The following is a 19093-nucleotide window of genomic DNA, read 5'->3' on the forward strand; positions in this document are numbered from 1 at the left end:
ATTTGGTGAGCATCCCCTGTATTCCTTCATCCAATTTCTTTATAAAGGTGTTAGACAACACCAGGCCCAGGACAGAACCCTGTATCTCCCCAATTGTTACTTCTCCCCCCCCCCTCAGGATTATGAGGAACCTCCTCCTCTCCTAGACAAGGACTTACTATCATAGATTGTCATTATCTCTGAATACAGCCATTGTTATAAAATGATGGGAAGTGTATTTAATGTAGCAATTGGGGAAGGAGGGGCTCTTGCAGACTTTCTGGTTTATCTTATTCCCCCCTCTCCATACATCACAGTCTGTTATCAGCCACCAATGAAAGGATGTGCTGTGATTAATAATACATAATACATGTGTATATGTGAAGAACAATATATTTACGAGCAGTCAAGGATTTATGAGATGAGAGTTCTGAAAAGTATCTTGCAGGAGACTCCCACCCAATTGGTTTTACTTTCCTACTTAAAGTATATTTGATGGGGAACTGTGCAGGAATATTATCTTGTGCCTTGTTTGCTGTACTATATTACAATTAGCTTGTGCCATCAGTTTTCTATTTAATTTATTTCAATGTATTGTTTCAAAGATGTTTCAAGTGTAATCAGGAGCTAATGAAATTTTATGTGAACAATATGCTGAATGTTCTCTTTGACAAAATGCTCTTGAGGGGAATAGGAATGTCCTTTTTATTTCCCGAATTTGGCTTCAATTTTATATACATGCACACAAAGAGAGACAAATATAACCAAAATTAGCTTTGGAGACTTGACACTTGACGCAGCCCACAAATAGTGTACCAGAAAACTTAGCTCATATTCCAAGAAGCAGGAGAAACATTTTACTGAATCTCAGATCATACATGGCAGGTCGCCCTACAACCTCTGCTTAAAAACCTTCAAGGAAGGAGAGTCCACAACTTCTCGTGGGAGTCTGTTCCACTGTTGAAAAGCTCTTACCATCAGAATGTTTTTCCTGATGTTTAGTTTGAATCTTCTTTCTTGTAACTTGAATCCATTGGTTTGTGTCCTAGCCTCTGGAGCAGGGGGGAAAAGCTTGCTTCATCCTCCATGTGACAGCCCTTTAGATGTTTGAACATGGCTATCATGTCTCTTCTCAGTCTCTTTTCCAGGCTAATATACCTAATTCCCTCAATCATTCTTCGTAAGGCTTGGTTTCCAGACCCTTGATCATTTTGGTCCCCCTCCTCTGCACACGTTCCATCTTATCAATATCCTTCTTCAACTGTGTGCCCAGAAATGGACTCAGTGTTCCAGGCGTGGTCTGATGAAGGCAGAATAGAGTGGGACTATTACTTCCCTTAGGGCAGTGTTTCCCAACCTTGGGCCTCCAGATGTTTTTGGCCTACAACTCCCATCATCCCTAGCTAGCAAGACCAGTGGTCAGGGATGATGGGAATTGTAGTTCAAAAACAGCTGGAGGCCCAAGGTTGGGAAACACTGCCTTAGGGGGATGCAGGTGGTGCTGTGGATTAAACCAGAGCCTAGCACTTGCCGATCAGAAGGTTGGCGTTTCGAATCCCCGTGACGGGGTGAGCTCCCGTTGCTCAGTCCCTGCTCCTGCCAACCAGCAGTTCGAAAGCACGTCAAAGTGCAAGTAGATAAATAGGTACTGCTCCAGCGGGAAGGTAAACAGTGTTTCCGTGTGCTGCACTGGTTCGCCAGAAGCGGCTTAGTCATGCTGGCCACATGACCCGGAAGCTGTACGCCGGCTCCCTCGGCCAATAAAGTGAGATGAGCACCGCAACCCCAGAGTTGGCCACAACTGGACCTAATGGTCAGGGGTACCTTTACCTTTTATTACTTCCCTTGACCTGGACACAATACTTCTGTTGATGCAGCCTAGAATAGCAATAGTTATTTTTGATGCTGCACCACACTGCTGACACATGGGGGTCCCTTTCAACTCCACAATTCTATGATACTATGAAACATGTTGGCTCCGTGCAACATAGGGCAGCATAATCATATTTCCCCACCTAGTCACTTGTGCTGCCTTTGAAGGTAGGGCAGCACACTTGAAGTGGCACCTATGTGCCATAATCCTAATCTCTCAAATTTCACTGCAGATTTTCCTGTGTCTTTTAATAAGGCTCTAAGCTTTGGAATTGAACTGAAACCATGCTTCACTCTTTTCTGTGATTCCTGTTTCTCTCAGGTTGCCTGTAGGCTAACAAAGACTGGATCTCAAGGGATCTGGAACTCAGGTCCTTTCACCAGACCAGTGGCACAAACTTGAACAGAAGGACAGAGGGATGGAGGGAGGCTGAAACCAAGCAGGCACAGACCAGGCCCCGGGGAAGACTCTTCCCCCTCCCTCCCTCACCTGGCACTTCCAAAGCTCAAGCAGCTGGGCTCTGAGCATGGGAGGCAGCCCTGTTCAGGCTGGAGCCGACAATGAGAGGCTGAGTCAGGGGGCTTGCTGGGGGACGACAGCAGGCCCAATCACACACCACTCCCTTTTATCCCTGACCAGATGCCAACAGGTGGCAGCCAAGCTCCTCCATGGCGGGGGGGCTTGTGGGGTGCCAGGTCCAGACCGAGGCCTCTGGAGGGGAGGAGAGGAGGGAGGGGGCCCAGGAGACAGAAAAGTGGGTGGGCGATCAGGCACCTTACCTGCGTTCTCATGCAGTGGAGAAAGAGGCTGACGTGGCTTGACATGGTCAATGGGGGGGGATGCCCCCCAAAATTGGAGGGTAAGGGGTCTGGGCTCCTTAGAGTTGGCAACTATACACCAGACCAAAGACTTAAAATGTTTTTAAACGGTCAGCAATGACTCTTTATGTAAATGCAGCTTATCAAGTAACATATAGGGAGTTGCTTCTTTGGTCTGCCCCTACCTCGAACCCTTCCTGCGTGTGGAAAGGTAACACGTCATGGAGTGTGGTTAGTGTTCTCCCCAAGGCTCAATTTAGAAGTGGGATGGAAGCCTTAGGACTCACACCCAGAGATGTTTTGCTGTTCCTCAACAGCACTGAATCCAGGAGCACCCCAAAACTGTGGAGCTGCTTCTTCCAGGAGAGAACAATACCACCCAGAGCAGGCCATCTTCCCATCTCCAAGACAAAACGTCTCTGATTTTTCAGTATTCAGCTTTAGTTTATTGGGCCACACCCAACCCATGACTGCCTCCAAGCACTGGCCTAACACTTCAACTGCCTCTTCTGATTCAGTTGAAAACAGAGACAGAGCTGGGTGTCATCCACATATTGATGACACTTAACTCCAAATTTCCTAATGACAGTTCTCAGGGGGCTTCATGTAGATGTTAAATAGCATGGGGGGGGGGAGAGATGGAATCCTGTGGGACACCACAGGACAGCTCCCGTGAAATGGCTCTGGAGATATGAGCGGACCCACTAAAGCACAGTTTCCCCAACCCTCTGAGAGAAGCTCCAGAAGGATACTGTGGTCAACAATACCAAAAGCCACTGCAAGATCAAGGTGAATGAGCCGAATTACACTCTTCTGGTAAAAGTCAGGCAACCAAGGCAGCTTCAATGCCATGACCAGACCTAAAGCCAGACTGGCATCTTGACCTGGGCAAGATGTCTAATTTTCTCCCCCTCTCCTCCCTGGCCAGTGGTTGGGCCCTGTTCTTTGATGGCCACCAGCTCTGGCACTAACATAGGAAGTGTGGAAGCTTTAGGGGTTGTGGTTCCTGTGTGGAAAATTTATACAGTAATTGGTTTTTTGTTTTGTTTTTGGTTTTTTACTGTCACATTTCTGTGATCTCATGCTCTCTGAAACATTGAGCCATCAGGACTAACACAACAGATACTGCTTTTAGACTATAATGTGAGATATCATCATTCCGGTTGTGCTTTCCTATTCCCAGCTCTGTAGTATGTTCAATTGTTAGCTTGTGTAGGATATGTAATTTAATTATTAACACAACCCCAAAGTCTATACCAAACATTGCTTTTGCATATACTTCTTCAATTCAGGATGTATTCAAGCACTCAGTGCTCAAAACTCAGATGTTCACTGTTATAGAAAGTGTGTGTGTGTGTTACAGCAGGCACATGGTTTTTTTTCAGCTTCAGTGTTTGATGGGTATTATACTCATGTTAAAATACTACAAACATAATGCTACCTAAGGAAAAACCCAACTGCTGTTACAACACTTTGACCTCTAAAATAACTGTTGCTCTTTCCTTTGAACAGAATACTGTTGAAAAGTGGAACCTGCTAATAGAAAGTCACATCAATATTGGAGGGAAATGAGATTTTTGACTGTGTTTGTTTCATCTTAAGTGGAGCAAATCTTTATGTAAAAGAGGAATTGTTTAGCATTTTACTCACGGTTCATCTCCCATGGCTTCGGAACCAATTGATAAATAACTCACTTAAAGAATTGCTTCCCCCCCCCCCACCCTCCAAAAACAAATATTGACTCATATATCAATGGTGTTGAAAACTTTGATTTAGGTGCCTTACTTTTTTAAATGTGTTTTTGGAGATCAGATTGCCCTCAGGTGCAAGCAACTAACTAGTGAAAAGAAATAGTGCTTCCTAGACATTGGATCTAGGAAAATATATGAAAAACTCAAAAGGTGTGGAGTGTGTGTGTGAGAGAGAGAGAGAGAAAGAAGACCATGAGTTGTCTTTATGTATGCTTGAATGAATAGATCTCTTGCAAACTTTTAACAGTCATAACATTACATTTAGAGAAGTTTTGTTTCGCATCAAACATTCTTGTATGTATCATTCTTCAGTAAACTAAGTCACTGAAACCATTGAAACCGTCTATATAAACAGCTGACTTTCTTAATATGAGGAGTCATAACTGATTTTAATTGATTAACATGTTATGAGCATTATATAATTTATTTTATTTGTATTTGTATTCTGCTTTTAAACCATAATGTTCCCTCCAACCCCCCTCTTTGTCTGTCTTTTTTTAAAGAGAGCACAATCAGATGAACTTGAAAAGATAGAAAAACATGGCAAGTCAAGTAAAGAAAAGGAGAATGCCAAGTCTTTGGACAAACCTGAACAGTAAGGACCCTATGGTTGGGCATTCTATTGGGCTGCAATGCTACCTTCTGCTTTGTGGGAGAACAATTTGCCCGTGAAATTCATATAATAGATTTAAATAATACTTTTCATTAACTTCGGCAGGTTTCTTTATGAGCTGTCCCTCATTCCCAACTTCTCAGAACGAGTCTTTTGTATCCTGTTCCAGTCAACGTTTTCTGAAAGCATTTCCTCCATCCACAGCAAACTTGAATTGTTGCAGAAACTGTGTGAGGTAGGTTAACTTTGGACCATGTGATGTGAGGGTTAGATTTGCTGATATTTAATCTTTCTTGTTCAGCAATACTCATATTTCAAAAGTTTTATTTACTTTAGCTGCTCATTAAATGTGAAGGATAGCAGTCCTGCTGAATGGAACATTTTATGATTGTGCTTCAAGATCAAAGCAAATCTTAAGATTTGGCTTTCAGTCCTGAAATATAACATCACAAGTCTGTAGCCAATGCACACCAACCTCTAGAGAATAATGTACCTTCTTCCTGTGCCAAAGCAAAATCTCTTCTGTCTGTAACTGATGCTGCCTTCCCTTTAGCATTTTCTAAACAAACACTATTTGGCCTTTTCTCTTAATGTGTGTGTTAATTTTTGTAAACATCCTTTCTGTTATAATTTCTAATAATCAGATTGGAGTAATTTGGTGACACTGACATTAGCTAAACATCTTGAAACTTAACTACAATAAGAATCTATGGCTGCTATCCTATATCCATTCAGTCTGGGAATAATCCCCATTGAACTCAGTGGGAGTTACTGTTAATAGACACGTATGAAATTGTGCTACATTTCCTAAACATTCTTCTACAAATTCCTAAACATTCTTCTACAAATAATAATAATAATAATAATAATAATAATAATAATAATAATAATAATTTATTTATACCCCGCCCTCCCCAGCCAAGGCCGGGCTCAGAGCGGCTTACAAGCAATAATAAAAACAAGATGAATGATTACAACTTAAAAACAAAAATAAAATACAACATTAAAATAATGGAACATTAAAATATTAAAATGTAGCCTCATCGCAGCAGAAGGAAAAGTAAGAAAGAGGAGGGGGAAAAAGAGAGAGAGAGAGGGAGGGAGGGAGGGAATCAAATTGGCTCCAAGCCAAAGGCCAGGCGGAACAACTCTGTCTTACAGGCCCTGCGGAAAGAAATCAGATCCTGCAGGGCCCTGGTCTCATGAGGCAGAGCGTTCCACCAGGCCGGAGCCAGAGTTGAAAAGGCCCTGGCTCTGGTTGAAGCCAATCTAACTTCTTTAGGGCCTGGGACCACTAGGGTGTTATTATTTATGGACCTTGAGGCTCTCCGTGGGGCATACCAGGAGAGGCGGTCCCGTAGGTACGAGGGTCCTAGGCCGTGAAGGGCTTTAAAGGTCAAAAGCAGCACCTTAAATCTGATCCTGTACTCCACCGGGAGCCAGTGCAGCTTGAAAAGCACTGGGTGAATATGCTCCCATGGCAGAGACCCCGTGAGGAGCCTCGCTGCAGCATTCTGTACCCTCTGGAGTTTCTGGGACAGCTTCAAGGGCAGCCCCGCATAGAGCGAATTGCAGTAGTCAAGCCTGGAGATGACCGTCGCATGGATCACTGTGGCCACGTCGGGGCGGGAAAGGTAAGGGACCAACTGCTTGATGCGGCGAAGGTGGAAAAATGTCGCCTTGGCTGTTGCTGTAACTTGCGCCTCCATGGAAAGGGAGGCATCAAGGATTACACCCAAACTCTTAACGGAAGGCAATGGCACTAATTGGGCCCCCGCAAGAGAAGGGAGTTGGTCCCTCATCCCCATGCCATCCCGACCTAGCCATAGGACCTCTGTCTTCGAAGGATTTAGTTTCAATCGGCTCCCACGAAACCATCCAGCCACAGCTTCCAAGCATCTGGTCAGTGTGTTCGGGGCTGAGTCAGTGTGGCCATCCATCAGCAGATAGAGCTGAGTGTCATCAGCATATTGGTGACAGCCCAGCCCATAGCTCCGGATAATCTGGGCAAGGGGGCGCATAAAGATGTTAAAAAGCATCGGGGAGAGAATTGCGCCCTGTGGCACTCCACACACCAAGGAGTGGCACAACGACATTTCCCTCCCTAATGCCACCCTCTGTCCCCGACCAGAGATAAAAGAGCACAACCAGTTACGGGCTATGCCCTGTATCCCTACGTCTGCAAGGCGGTGGTCCAGAAGATCATAATCGACCATGTCAAAGGCTGCTGACAAATCTAAAAGGATCAGCAGTCCTGACCCGCCTCGATCCAGTTGTCTACGGAGATCATCTGTTAAGGCAGCCAGAGCCGTCTCCGTCCCAAAACCAGGACGGAAACCGGACTGAAATGGATCTAATGCCGATGTTTCCTCCAGAAACCTACCAAGCTGTTCAGCAACCGCTCTCTCAATTACCTTACCCAGGTATGGAAGATTTGAAACTGGGCGGTAATTGGATAGGTCTAAGGGATCTAATGAAGTTTTTTTTAAGAGTGGACACACCACTGCTTCCTTCAATTCCCCTGGGAATGTCCCCGTGTCAAGGGACAAATTGATAATTTCAACCAGGGGGGTCCGCACAACATCTGGACACTCCCTAATCAGCCAGGACAGGCACGGATCAAGGAGGCAGGTGGTGGGCCTACCAACTTGGAGGAATCTATCCACATCAGTAGGGAGTATCCGATCGAAATGGTCCAACACTGGACCTGAAGTCAGTCGAGGGGCCTCCAGTTCAGTCACTGTATCTAAATTGGCAGGGAGGTCACGGCGGAGCAACAGGACTTTCTCCGCAAAAAAACTCGCGAATGCCTCACAGCTGTGGGTCGAATTTGTGCTTAAATTTGGTTGTCCTCCTAAGGACGTTATTGACCTAATTATTTTAAAAAGTTGTGCCGGGTGAGAGCTAGCGGAAGCAATGGAAGCTGCAAAGTAAGATTTCTTAGCAGCTTTCATAGCCATCTCATAGGCTTTCATAAGCGTCCTATAAGATGTTCTTGAGGCTCCGTCACGAGTCCGTCGCCATACTCGCTCTAGCTGTCTGAGATCCCGCTTCATTTTCCGGAGCTCCTCAGTAAACCAAGGGGCCCGGTTTCGACGGGGTCGCAGAGGGCGCTTAGGCGCGATCTCATCAATGGCTGCCAAGAGCCGGTTATTCCAGTCCTCAACAAGGTCATCTAATGAGTCACCAGGAGGAGCAGGGTTCTGCAAGGCTTGTCGGAATCTATCAGGATCCATCAGTTTTCGCGGACGAGCCCAAATGGGTTCGCCACCCGAGCTGGGGAGGAGCGGGAAGTCTATCTTGGCTTTCAGAGCGTAGTGATCAGACCATGGCACTTCCACAGCAGGGAGCATGATCACATCTATGCCAGCCCCAAAGATCAGATCCAACGTGTGGCCTGCTTGATGAGTGGGGCCCAAAACAACCTGGGAGAGCCCTAGTGTTGCCATGGAAGTCACTAGGTCCAGAGCCTGTGAGGAGGGAGCGGCATCGGCATGGACGTTGAAGTCTCCCAAAACCAGTAGGTCCCAAAAATGTAGCAAGTATGGTCAAACAGCTCTTTGCAGCAATGTACAACTGATATTTTCAGTGCCATTTTTCTAGAAAAAGAGATATGAACACCTCCCTTGTTCTCTTATAATGGCAATGGGGCCCACCTGAGAGATGCCAGAACTCATTTCCAGCGAGTTCCAGCTGGAAAAACCCTGATTATTTGTCGCTTGCATTAAAAGTTGGTTGGTCTGTCTTGGGAGACAATGTAGTAGTGTGCTTTTGTGGTTGAAGTCAAGCTGTTGGAAGGTTACAGTGCCTGTTCTGGCTGTAGAAACCGATACACGAGTCACATGTTTTGTTGCAGTAAAAACTCTCATCTTAACTCTCATCTCACTGCTTCACCATCATATTTCTCTGGGGTAAAAATCTAGGTTGCGTTGACTGCCCCAAAACATTTTCAGAGTGAAATGCATGCTTTTGAGGGTATTGAAACAATCCCCACTCCAAACCCTATTGCTGTAGCTCTTTCTGTGATTTTTGTGTCTCTTTTTAGTCTGAAGTGCTGCTGCTTTGATGCCATTCCCCCCTGGTTAGTCATTACATTATCCCAACCAGTCTGGTACTGGCTAATGAACTTTATACTGTCATGGTACTACGTAATCAATTAGATTTGGCCATGTGCCGATATCACTGAGGAAAGCCTTTCCCTTGCCTTCATTCTGATTGGTTGGGGAAGAGGATGCTACAAACCAACCAACAATCAATCAATCAATCAATCAATCAAAAAGGCCACCTTCTTTCAGGAGTCTTTCATTGGGCATTGCCTGAGGCAACTGAGTGAATACTTCCTCTCAGTCTTGCAGTACAGGGTCTGAGTAGAAAAAAGAGGTTTAGTTTGTCCTCTTTCACCCTCCCCTACTATTCTCAAGAGATCAGTAAACAGATTTCATCTAACATAATACTAATGAAGCTTTTTAGGCCTTTAAGAAGAGTTGACTTTTGTTTGCCATCCTTTTTTAGCCATCAAAAATCCAGTTGCTAAAAGTAGGGTGGCCCACCTCATTAAGAATTGTCTCTGTGTGTGTTCTTAATGAGAAACAGAAGTATAATTTTCAAAGTATAACAGAATGGCTCCATTGTTCCAGATACCTCCTTCCATCAGGAGAGGATGGTTGTGGGGCTTAACCCACTAAGCGGAAGCCTACGTGGTGGTGGTGGTCTTCCTTTGTGCCAAACATTGGTGTGCCAGGGGTTCTCTTGCTGGCTGAGTCATGCTCACACCATTGCTGCTGGTGATGCTTATTTATCTCTCTGCTAGCAAGTGTAAGATGACTAGTTTGCTAGTGAAGAGAAAACTCTTCACAACATGTATTCTGTGGGTGTTTCTTGTCAAGAATGGGAATCATTCTGGTTTTTTCTGGTGCCAAATCCAGAGTTGATTGCTGCAAGTTATGTTATGGTGATATTTGCCCAGTTACTCTAATGCACATGCAGCCTTTGCACACATCCCCTGTGGGCCTCCAATATCCCCTGTTTATGGATTTTCCCCATCACCATAAAACATTATTGTGACTTTCCCCTGCTGTCAAAATCTGTGTTTTCTTTCCCAGGTACACACCTGCTATATGCCAGATAGAGCATGTACTTAGAGCTCCACCTAACATTTTCTATGGTTGAGCTGTTATATGACACCACCAACCACTTTCTCTTGACAAAATATGGTGCTTGTCCCTTAATGGAAACTGGGAAACCCTGATGATGATGATACAAAAAAAATTCCTTCCAGTAGCACCTTAAAGACCAACTAAGTCAGTTCTTGGTATGAGCTTTCGTGTGCATGCACACTTCTTCAGATACTTCTTCTTCAGGTATCTGAAGAAGTGTGCATGCACACGAAAGCTCATACCAAGAACTGACTTAGTTGGTCTTTAAGGTGCTACTGGAAGGAATTTTTTTTGTTTTGACTATGGCAGACCAACACGGCTACCTATCTGTAACCTGATAATGATGATGATGATAGTAATATTAATTTATTTATACCCTGCCCAGCTGGCTGGGTTTTCCTATTATATATGTGTATCTCTTGAAGAGGCGTGACCTTAATGATACCAAATGATTAATAAGTACTGATATTCCTGTGCCAGTGAAGGGGGGGGGGTAAAATTTTCAGCATTTGAACAACATTTTGGTGTTATTTTATTTGTAACCCGTGAGCAACACGGGTTGTAGTTAAGTCCTACAAAATTGTTACCATTGAGGTTTTATTGAGATAATCATAGCATGAATATGATATGCAAAAGTAAGTTACAGCATATATATTTCTTATAACAAAATAATCATTTTTGCCATTGCCATTGTCTATTATTTCTTAAATGAAACCAAGTATTTCTGATGAAGAAGTTGCTCTGCATCTTGTTTTCTCAGACACTGAAGAATGGCTCAGGAGTTATGCAGGTCTTAAGTTTGGTCCTTGCTTTTGGGAATTACATGAATGGTGGAAACAGGACAAGAGGACAAGCAGATGGCTTTGGGTTAGACATACTTCCCAAACTGAAAGATGTCAAGAGTAGCGTAAGTTTGGTTCTTTTCAATTGTTGTAAAACTTAATATTGTATTCTTTAGCTCACAGATTCCCTGTGGTTACCTCAGTCATTAAATAAATGGTTGATCACATCTGTTATGTATATGGTCCTTAAAATCTTGTTACCATACTGTTTTTTTAAAAAAAATAATTTTTATCACATTTTCAAATTTTACATTTCATTATAGCCATCCATTATAGCCATCCATTCAACCTCTTCCCTCCCTTCCCTTCCAAGTTTCTTTTAATTTACCCATCATTCCTGCATATTTTTATATACCCATCTAATTCAGTTCTCCAATCGTACATCCCTTTTAAATATGTTATACTGTTGATTTTTCCTGAATACTGCCAGCATTTTCATCTGTACACAAATATTTACTACACACTCAGTGAAATTTTTACACTCTAAATACCTGTGATTCTTGCTCTCTAATTCTGCTTGCTAGACCTGCTAACTCTGCATATTCTATCATCATAGGTTACCAGTCCTCCTTGCTAGGGACCTCCCTCACCTTCCATTTTTGGGCTAATAGGATCCAAGCCACTGTTGTTGCATACATAAATGTCTGAACCATTCCTAACAGAAATGCCTCTGGGGGTTTTTGGGGGAATTTTGTTTTTTAAAATTTTTTTCCATCTCATTATATATCATCTCCCAATATTCTTTAACTTTTTTTGCATGCCCACTACATATGAAAAAGCCCCTTCCATGTCTTTACATTTCCAACACAAATTCGATTCCACTTTATAGGTTTTAGCTAGTCTAAAAGGTAAAGGTAAAGGTACCCCTGCCCGTACAGGCCAGTCTTGACAGACTCTGGGGTTGTGCGCCCATCTCACTCAAGAGGCCAGGGGCCAGCGCTGTCCGGAGACACTTCCGGGTCACGTGGCCAGCGTGACATCGCTGCTCTGGCGAGCCAGAGCCGCACACGGAAACGCCGTTTACCTTCCCGCTGGTAAGCGGTTCCTATTTATCTACTTGCACCCAGAGGTGCTTTCGAACTGCTAGGTTGGCTGGCGCTGGGACCGAGCAGCGGGAACGCACCCCGCCGCAGGGATTCGAACCGCCGACCTTTCGATCGGCAAGTCCTAGGCGCTGAGGCTTTAACCCACAGCGCCACCTGCGTCTACTTGGGGCTAAATACCATCTATGAATCACTTTCATGTAGTTCTCTTTCAACATGTAATATGCAGTAAATTTCTTTCTTCCAGACTTTCTCCCAGAGGTTTAATTCTATTGTATACCCTATATCAATTGTCCAGTGGGTCATTGAGGCTTTAACCAGCTCATCTTTTGTTTCCCATTCCAATAGTAGCTTATACATTTTAGACAATAATTTTTCCTCTTTTAGATTGTGAGCTTTGGTCCAAAAATGCATTGTTTTCATACTTTTAGATAACCAACTGTTTCAGAGATTCCATCAACAGTACACTTTCTATGTTTTATTGCATTCAAACTCTTCTTCCCACCATTTATATATAAGATAATGGTGATAGTGCACATTTACATGGTCAGACCTTAATACATGTATCCCTCATGAATGTATCTAATTAACAAGAATTATATCAAAAGTTTGGCTAATCTAGCAGCTTCTCTTCATTAGCAAGAAATCAGAAACAGGTAGAAAGACGTTAAGTAGTTGTTCTCTCAGGATAACCTTATGTGAACAAGCTCTTAATTGCTTATAAGATTGTCTACAAAGCATAGAAAGCATTTACAAATGGAAAAAAGTCTTAAGGATATAATTATATATCACATGTACCCTTGGAAGCAAGTAGAAGAGATTTGAATGCTAAGTAACACTGCAAATTGCAAAAAAAAAAGTAACTTGATGGATTTTGTTGCAGGATTAATTTTTCTAGGAAGCTTCCCATCTTGATCATTGATTGGTCCCATCCCATTGCTGATGTCAGTTACTGAAATACAGTCTTTTAGCATTGCATCACTTCAAGACTCTGTTGAGAAAGGCCAGGAATACATACTGGAATGAAGCATTTCTTTCTATTTGGCCACTTTGAACACTAATTGGTAATGTCTGAAGTGACCAAAGACAATGAAACAAATACTAGCCAAAAATTATCAATAGTCAACTAGGTGTCAAATTTCCCTTAATACTAGAAGTAAGTCTATAAAAGTAGAAGAGTGAAAAGACCCCCCAATTGTGATTTTTGATGTTGGGAACAATTCTGCATGCAGCACCCGGGGTGCGGAATGTTTAACAGAAATGACTATGAATGGCTGAAAGCGTAAGAAATGGTGTTCAGGTGTGAGTATGTATCCTCTGTGGGTCTTTTCACATTGGACAACAGACACTAAGGTCCCATCTATTCTGAAGAGGATCTGGATCAAGCTACTGAGAGTCTTACAATTCATGGAATGTGGCAACTCGCATCATCACTGCACACCAGAGGCTGGCAGACAATACCATGCTGTAGCCTTCAGACTCCAGCACACTGATGTTGGCAGTCCAGCACACTGATGTTGGCATTGTTTGATGTGAAGGCTTAAGTAGCTCCGTGATACAATGTCAAAAAATGCCAAATAAATTGGATTCATTTATACTTGCTGTGTCCACAGCACACTTCTTGAAATTTCAGAACATGCATTAGGGATAACTTATGAAAATGACAACCCTCCTTTTCTACATAGTGAAAGTTGTACTGAAATTGTTGTGTTTTATCATTACATCTGCATATTTTCCAAAATGAATCTGTATTGAACTTTGAATTTCATGCAGGTTCCTTTATTAGTGATCCTAAATTAAATTGTTGTGCTTTTTCTTTTCTTTTTAAGAAAATAAGAAAGGTTATTCTTAGACCATTGTTCCATCTTGCCCAGAAATTCTCAGGGAAATTTACAAGCAGGGCATAATAGAGAATGTTATCCGATGTTTGTCACTAGTAACAGGAGGTATAGTGCCTCTAAATTGGCCAATGTTTTAACTGTCTTGGCTAATAGGCTTTGACTGAGTTTTCCTTAATGTAGTTGTCTAATGCTGTATCTATGCATAAAGGTAAAGGGACCCCTGACCATTAGGTCCAGTCGTGACTGACTCTGGGGTTGCGGCGCTCATCTGGCTTTATTGGCCGAGGGAGCCGGCATGCAGCTTCCGAGTCATGTGGCCAGCATGACTAAGCCGCTTCTGGCGAACCAGAGCAGCGCACAGAAATGCTGTAGGCTTAGTGGTTTAGACCACAGCGCCACCCGCGTCACTTATCTATGCATAGTGACCACCATAACATCCTGTGGCAATGAGTTTCATAAACTATGTGTGTGATTTGCATGAAGAAGTACTTTGTTTTGTCCTCTTTAAACATATTGTCAACAGTTCTTTGGATAACCTGCCCTCAAGCTCCAGCATTTGTTTCCTATTAATTGCATTACTGTTCAATTATAAACAGTATCCAGTGATTTAAGTTGAAGCAGACATAGTTCAGAAACTTTCAGTTTAAGGAATCATTAATAGAGTTTTACATTCTGTCCATTGGTATCCCTATCATCATTAATTTCTCTGCCATTGCCCTTTACTATCGGAAAATAACAGCTAGATATAGATGAAACAAGGGATAAAAGAAAAGACTGTACACATGTCCTCATATTTTGGGCATTCAACACTCCCTTTAATTTTCTGTTCATATACATGCAAGATTGAACTCTATTTCCTTTAATCCTGATTTAATATGTCAGCTCTTGCTTCTCTGCTAACATAGCTCTGAGTTATAATGCTCTTGTCCTCTTCCTAAGTTTCCTTCACCTTCTAGTTTAATGGTTTACCAACTGTATAAAAAATAGAAATGATGAGCAAAAATTGGATAAATTTTATTCACAATAGCTTCATTATTTAATTTTGCCCCTGTACAGGACAACAGCAGAAGTCTTCTGTCATATATCGTATCATATTATTTGCGTAATTTTGATGAGGTAGGTATAAATTTCTCCATTTTAACTTATTTTGTTTTGGTTTTCTTGCTTCTGTCACTGAAGCTTAATTCACTGTCTTCTAGTGGTTTAAGTGTGACAGTATGCTCTGCATATAGCTTTGATTGACCATTATCTGCTAGGAATGTGGATATGTTTTTGAGGTGAAATGTTGTTGCTGTTGTTATGGTTATTAGATTAGATTTCTGACCCACTCTTCACCCTAAGGACCCAGAGTGGGTTACAACAGTATAAAAATACAATAAGCAAAAGAACATGTTTTTTTAAAAAGAAAAACTACCAGAAGGCTAGATTGACGCTTACCCCTCAGTGGCGTCAGAGACATCTGCCAAAACAATCCATTCAAGATTGTACATGCCATCTACAACAAAAACTAATACTTCACAATCATGCATAAAAAAATTGCATACATTGAAATTAGAATTCGAAATTGCAATCTCATGTTACTCTGGAATATCCATATTTTTGAGAAGGCAACGGTACTAGCTCAGGCCTCCTTCCCTGAGAAAATGTGTACATCATTTTTGCAGAAATGAATCTGGAAATAAATATCAAGTCATATTACTACTGGGCTTAATGGGCACAGGGAGCTTCGGGTCATCTTTCAACGCAGGGATGAGAAAGCTGTCTCTTTCCTCTCTTCAGAGGTTGTTAGCCCAATGTTCAGGGATGATGGCTGTTGTAGTCCAACAACATCTGGATGGCTACAGGTTTCTAGTCCCTGTTCTTGTGTAACTATGCCCTGGTCTCCATCTGCTTTACAGCTGGAAAAATACAGCTATCCCACTCATCTTGAGGCTCCGGCCACTCTACTCTACTTTTTACCTTTTTAAATATAGTTGGAGACTAGTTCATCTTTTCCACAATCACACAATGAGCTACCAAGTGTTATTGCCCATTTGCTTGTTGGATTCCATTTATCTGGTATTAACAAGCCTGTACCTTGACTGCTTAGATACTATATTTGCTTTAATAAGTAGGTGTTAAAAGTTGCGTTCATACCTCAGTTGCAAATATTTTAATATTATTTATTTTATGCTTTGTCAGGATGCTGGAAAAGAGCAGTGCATCTTCCCTCTTCCAGAGCCACAGGACCTTTTTCAAGCTACTCAGTTAAAATTTGAAGAGTTTCAGAAGGATCTCCGCAAACTTAAAAAAGACTTGCGAGGTACGTGTTTGCAGTCCCTTTTGAGAAACATTTAGAAGATTTCTCTCTGTGTATCTAAAGTTTGAAAGATATGATGCCCATAAAGCCAAATGTATGTCACAGTGTCATGAATAAAAGCCTTCAAGTGAATGTTATCAGCAATTGATTGCAAAACTAAGCTTCTGCAGAAGAGAAAACAGTTATTCTACATAACTTGTGTGGTTTGTCTTGAGAAGGTGAATGGGCTGTGAGGGAAGTCATCATTTGGAATTTCTGACATATCACGTAGAAAATCTGAAATAACTTGCACAGAAAGCATGGCACAATATTTAAGAACACAGAGCTTAATATATAAATTGTTAAAAGTGCCAGAGTATTCTTGATGGGCTATTTAGGCTGCAGTCCTGGAAATAAGTTCTGCTGAACACAGTGGAGCTAATTTATGAGTTGACATGTATAGGATTGTTCTGTTAATCTAGCTCTCCAAAGCAGCAGGATGGTCTTAAACCACGACATATATTCAACAAGACAGATGTTTATTTAACCATAGACAGTTGCTAATATTCTCGTCTTGGTGGCTGAACATGTCGTTACAAGATGAATCTGATTTTGTAGATATATTTCAGACAGGTTTCAGACCCGGTTTGGAACTGAAACTGCCTTTGTTGTTCTCTTGGAATTCTTAGCGGCTTTTGATACCAATGACCATGATATCTGTCTGAGATGGCTGTTGGATATAATGCTTTGAAATGGTTCTGCTTTTCCAATTCCAGAAGCTGGTTTGGATCCTTTGAGAAATGTTCTTCAGAGTCCCACAATTAAAGATCCTGGTGGATTTTTATTTTAAGTGTTCAGTAAGCACTGAAAGTTCAGGAGGCATAGGGGGCTGTCTGACCTCACTTGGAAGGGAATTCCAGAAAATTGGACCCACAATGCTGAAAGCACAGCTCCTTGTGGATTCAAGCCAAGTATATGAGCCATGGGGACCACTAATAGAGGCTCCCCTGAAGTACACAGTGATTGAGCAGGGCTATAAGGCATCAGATATCCTGGACCTTGTATTAAGGACCTTGTAAATTAAGACTCACCTGCCAACCTAGCAGTTCGAAAGCACATCAAAGTGCAAGTAGATAAATAGGTACCGCTCTGGCAGGAAGGTAAACGGCATTTCCGTGCGCTGCTCTGGTTCGCCAGAAGCGGCTTAGTCATGCTGGCCACATGACCCGGAAGCTGTACGCTGGCTCCCTCAGCCAATAAAGCGAGATGAGCGCCGCAACCCCAGAGTCATCTGTGACTGGACCTAATGGTCAGGGGTCCCTTTCCCTTTTTAAATTAAGACTATTAAGAGTGGTGAAGCTGCCCCTGTAGCATGTGGGCAGCCAGTGCAAGCTTTGGAGCACAAGTAGTGTCTGTCCCCAACAAGCCTCATCGCAGCATTTCACATCAGCTAGAGCCTTGGGATGAGGCCCAAGAGTCACCCCACCTTGCAATAATCAAGTTCTGAGATTGCCATTCTTAATGGAGATTTCCCCTGCTTCTCAGTTGTACAAGCCAATCTGAAACCGTGCAGTATCTCTCGGTTGCTTCTGGCTTAATATAATGCTGGTCCTGCACATGACAGTCAAGCAATGTCATTCTAAATGGAGACTGGTGATTACGGTTGCAAGATAAAGCTCTTAAGAGTCACAAGCAGTTGGAAAAACATGACATGAGTTTCTTCTCACATGAGGAAACAATTTTCTGAGGTTTTCAAAGCAGCAAATTTAGCATGGCATTAAAGCTAGTGCAATTTGACTTGACGAAAAGAATCCTTTTAATGGCTTTAGCTGAATTTATCGATGGCTTTTGCAAGTTTTATAAACCATTGGATGCTCATCTTAATAGCTGAATACTCTTTTTGTGGGGAGGGAGGGTTCCAAATAACTTTTAAACTAAACAGATATGTACTCTTACTCCCCATTCCCCACCATATATCTCTTTCTTACTTGCACAAACACAGATTCCTTGCATGTACATAGACGCTCAAGCATACTCTTATTTTCCTCATGCATATTGTCATATATGCTCCTTGCCATCAGTTTTCTTTCTTTATGGCCCTTCCTCCTGTGACAGCATAGGACAGTGAACAACACAGAAGAATAATCAAGCAATAATTAAAAACATCTAAAAATACATCTCTAAAGGAAAGAAACAAAAAAAAATACAAAAACAATGCCAGCTGCTGAAATTTTGGTTGAGATTCATATCTGAAAAGTCTGACTAAACAAATATGTCTTCAGTTTGTGTCTAAACGTCATCAGTATGAGGGGCAGAGGCATCTTCTTGGGGAAGGTGTTCCATAGATGGGGCACTGCCATGGAGAAGGCCTTGTCACACGTTGTCTCCCCTGAGCTAGTAAAACTTACATCCAGAGGCCTGCATCCGACCTAGCCCTACACAAACGGAAGAATCCTTCCATTCATGAAGGGAACTGGGATCGAGCAGGGGCTCCTGCTCAAGTTCATGGGTGAAGCAGCATTTTTTGCCCATCTCCCCTTTCCCTGCAGCTACCTACATGCCTCTCATTCTGCTCCAGAAATTCATCCAACCTTCTGGAACAGATTTTCAAGGTGCAGAGGGGGAAGGATAGATCAGTAAAACCCCGCGCTTCCCTTCTGCTTGTAGTCAGAGGCACTATGCATCTGAATACTAGTTGCTGGGAATGACAATTGAGGAGAGTACTGTGGCACTCCAGTCCTGCTTGCAGGCTTCCCATAGGCATCTGGCTGGTCATCGTGAGAACATCTTGACAACCTGCTTTCCCCAGGGAGGCTCACCTAGCACCTACGTTACGCATCTTTAGGCACCAGGCAAAGCATTCCTCTTCTCCCAGGCCTTTAGCTAATTAAATGCTGGG

General features: G+C 42.6%; 1 protein-coding gene across 1 annotated transcript in view; it reads left to right on the forward strand.

Moving 5' to 3' along the window:
- The window catches only part of FMN2 (formin 2), a 162720-nt gene that overhangs the window by 106171 nt on the left and 37456 nt on the right, over positions 1–19093 (forward strand). The window contains exons 10-14 of the mRNA XM_083732050.1: positions 4925–5016; positions 5140–5269; positions 10951–11097; positions 14973–15032; positions 16098–16218. Coding sequence (XP_083588176.1) covers positions 4925–5016; positions 5140–5269; positions 10951–11097; positions 14973–15032; positions 16098–16218 — 550 coding nt within the window. The remainder of the gene's footprint in view (positions 1–4924; positions 5017–5139; positions 5270–10950; positions 11098–14972; positions 15033–16097; positions 16219–19093) is intronic.

The sequence above is a fragment of the Podarcis gaigeae genome (genome assembly GCF_964106915.1).
Source record: "Podarcis gaigeae genome assembly, chromosome: 3".
In the NCBI taxonomy this organism is placed as follows: domain Eukaryota; kingdom Metazoa; phylum Chordata; class Lepidosauria; order Squamata; family Lacertidae; genus Podarcis; species Podarcis gaigeae.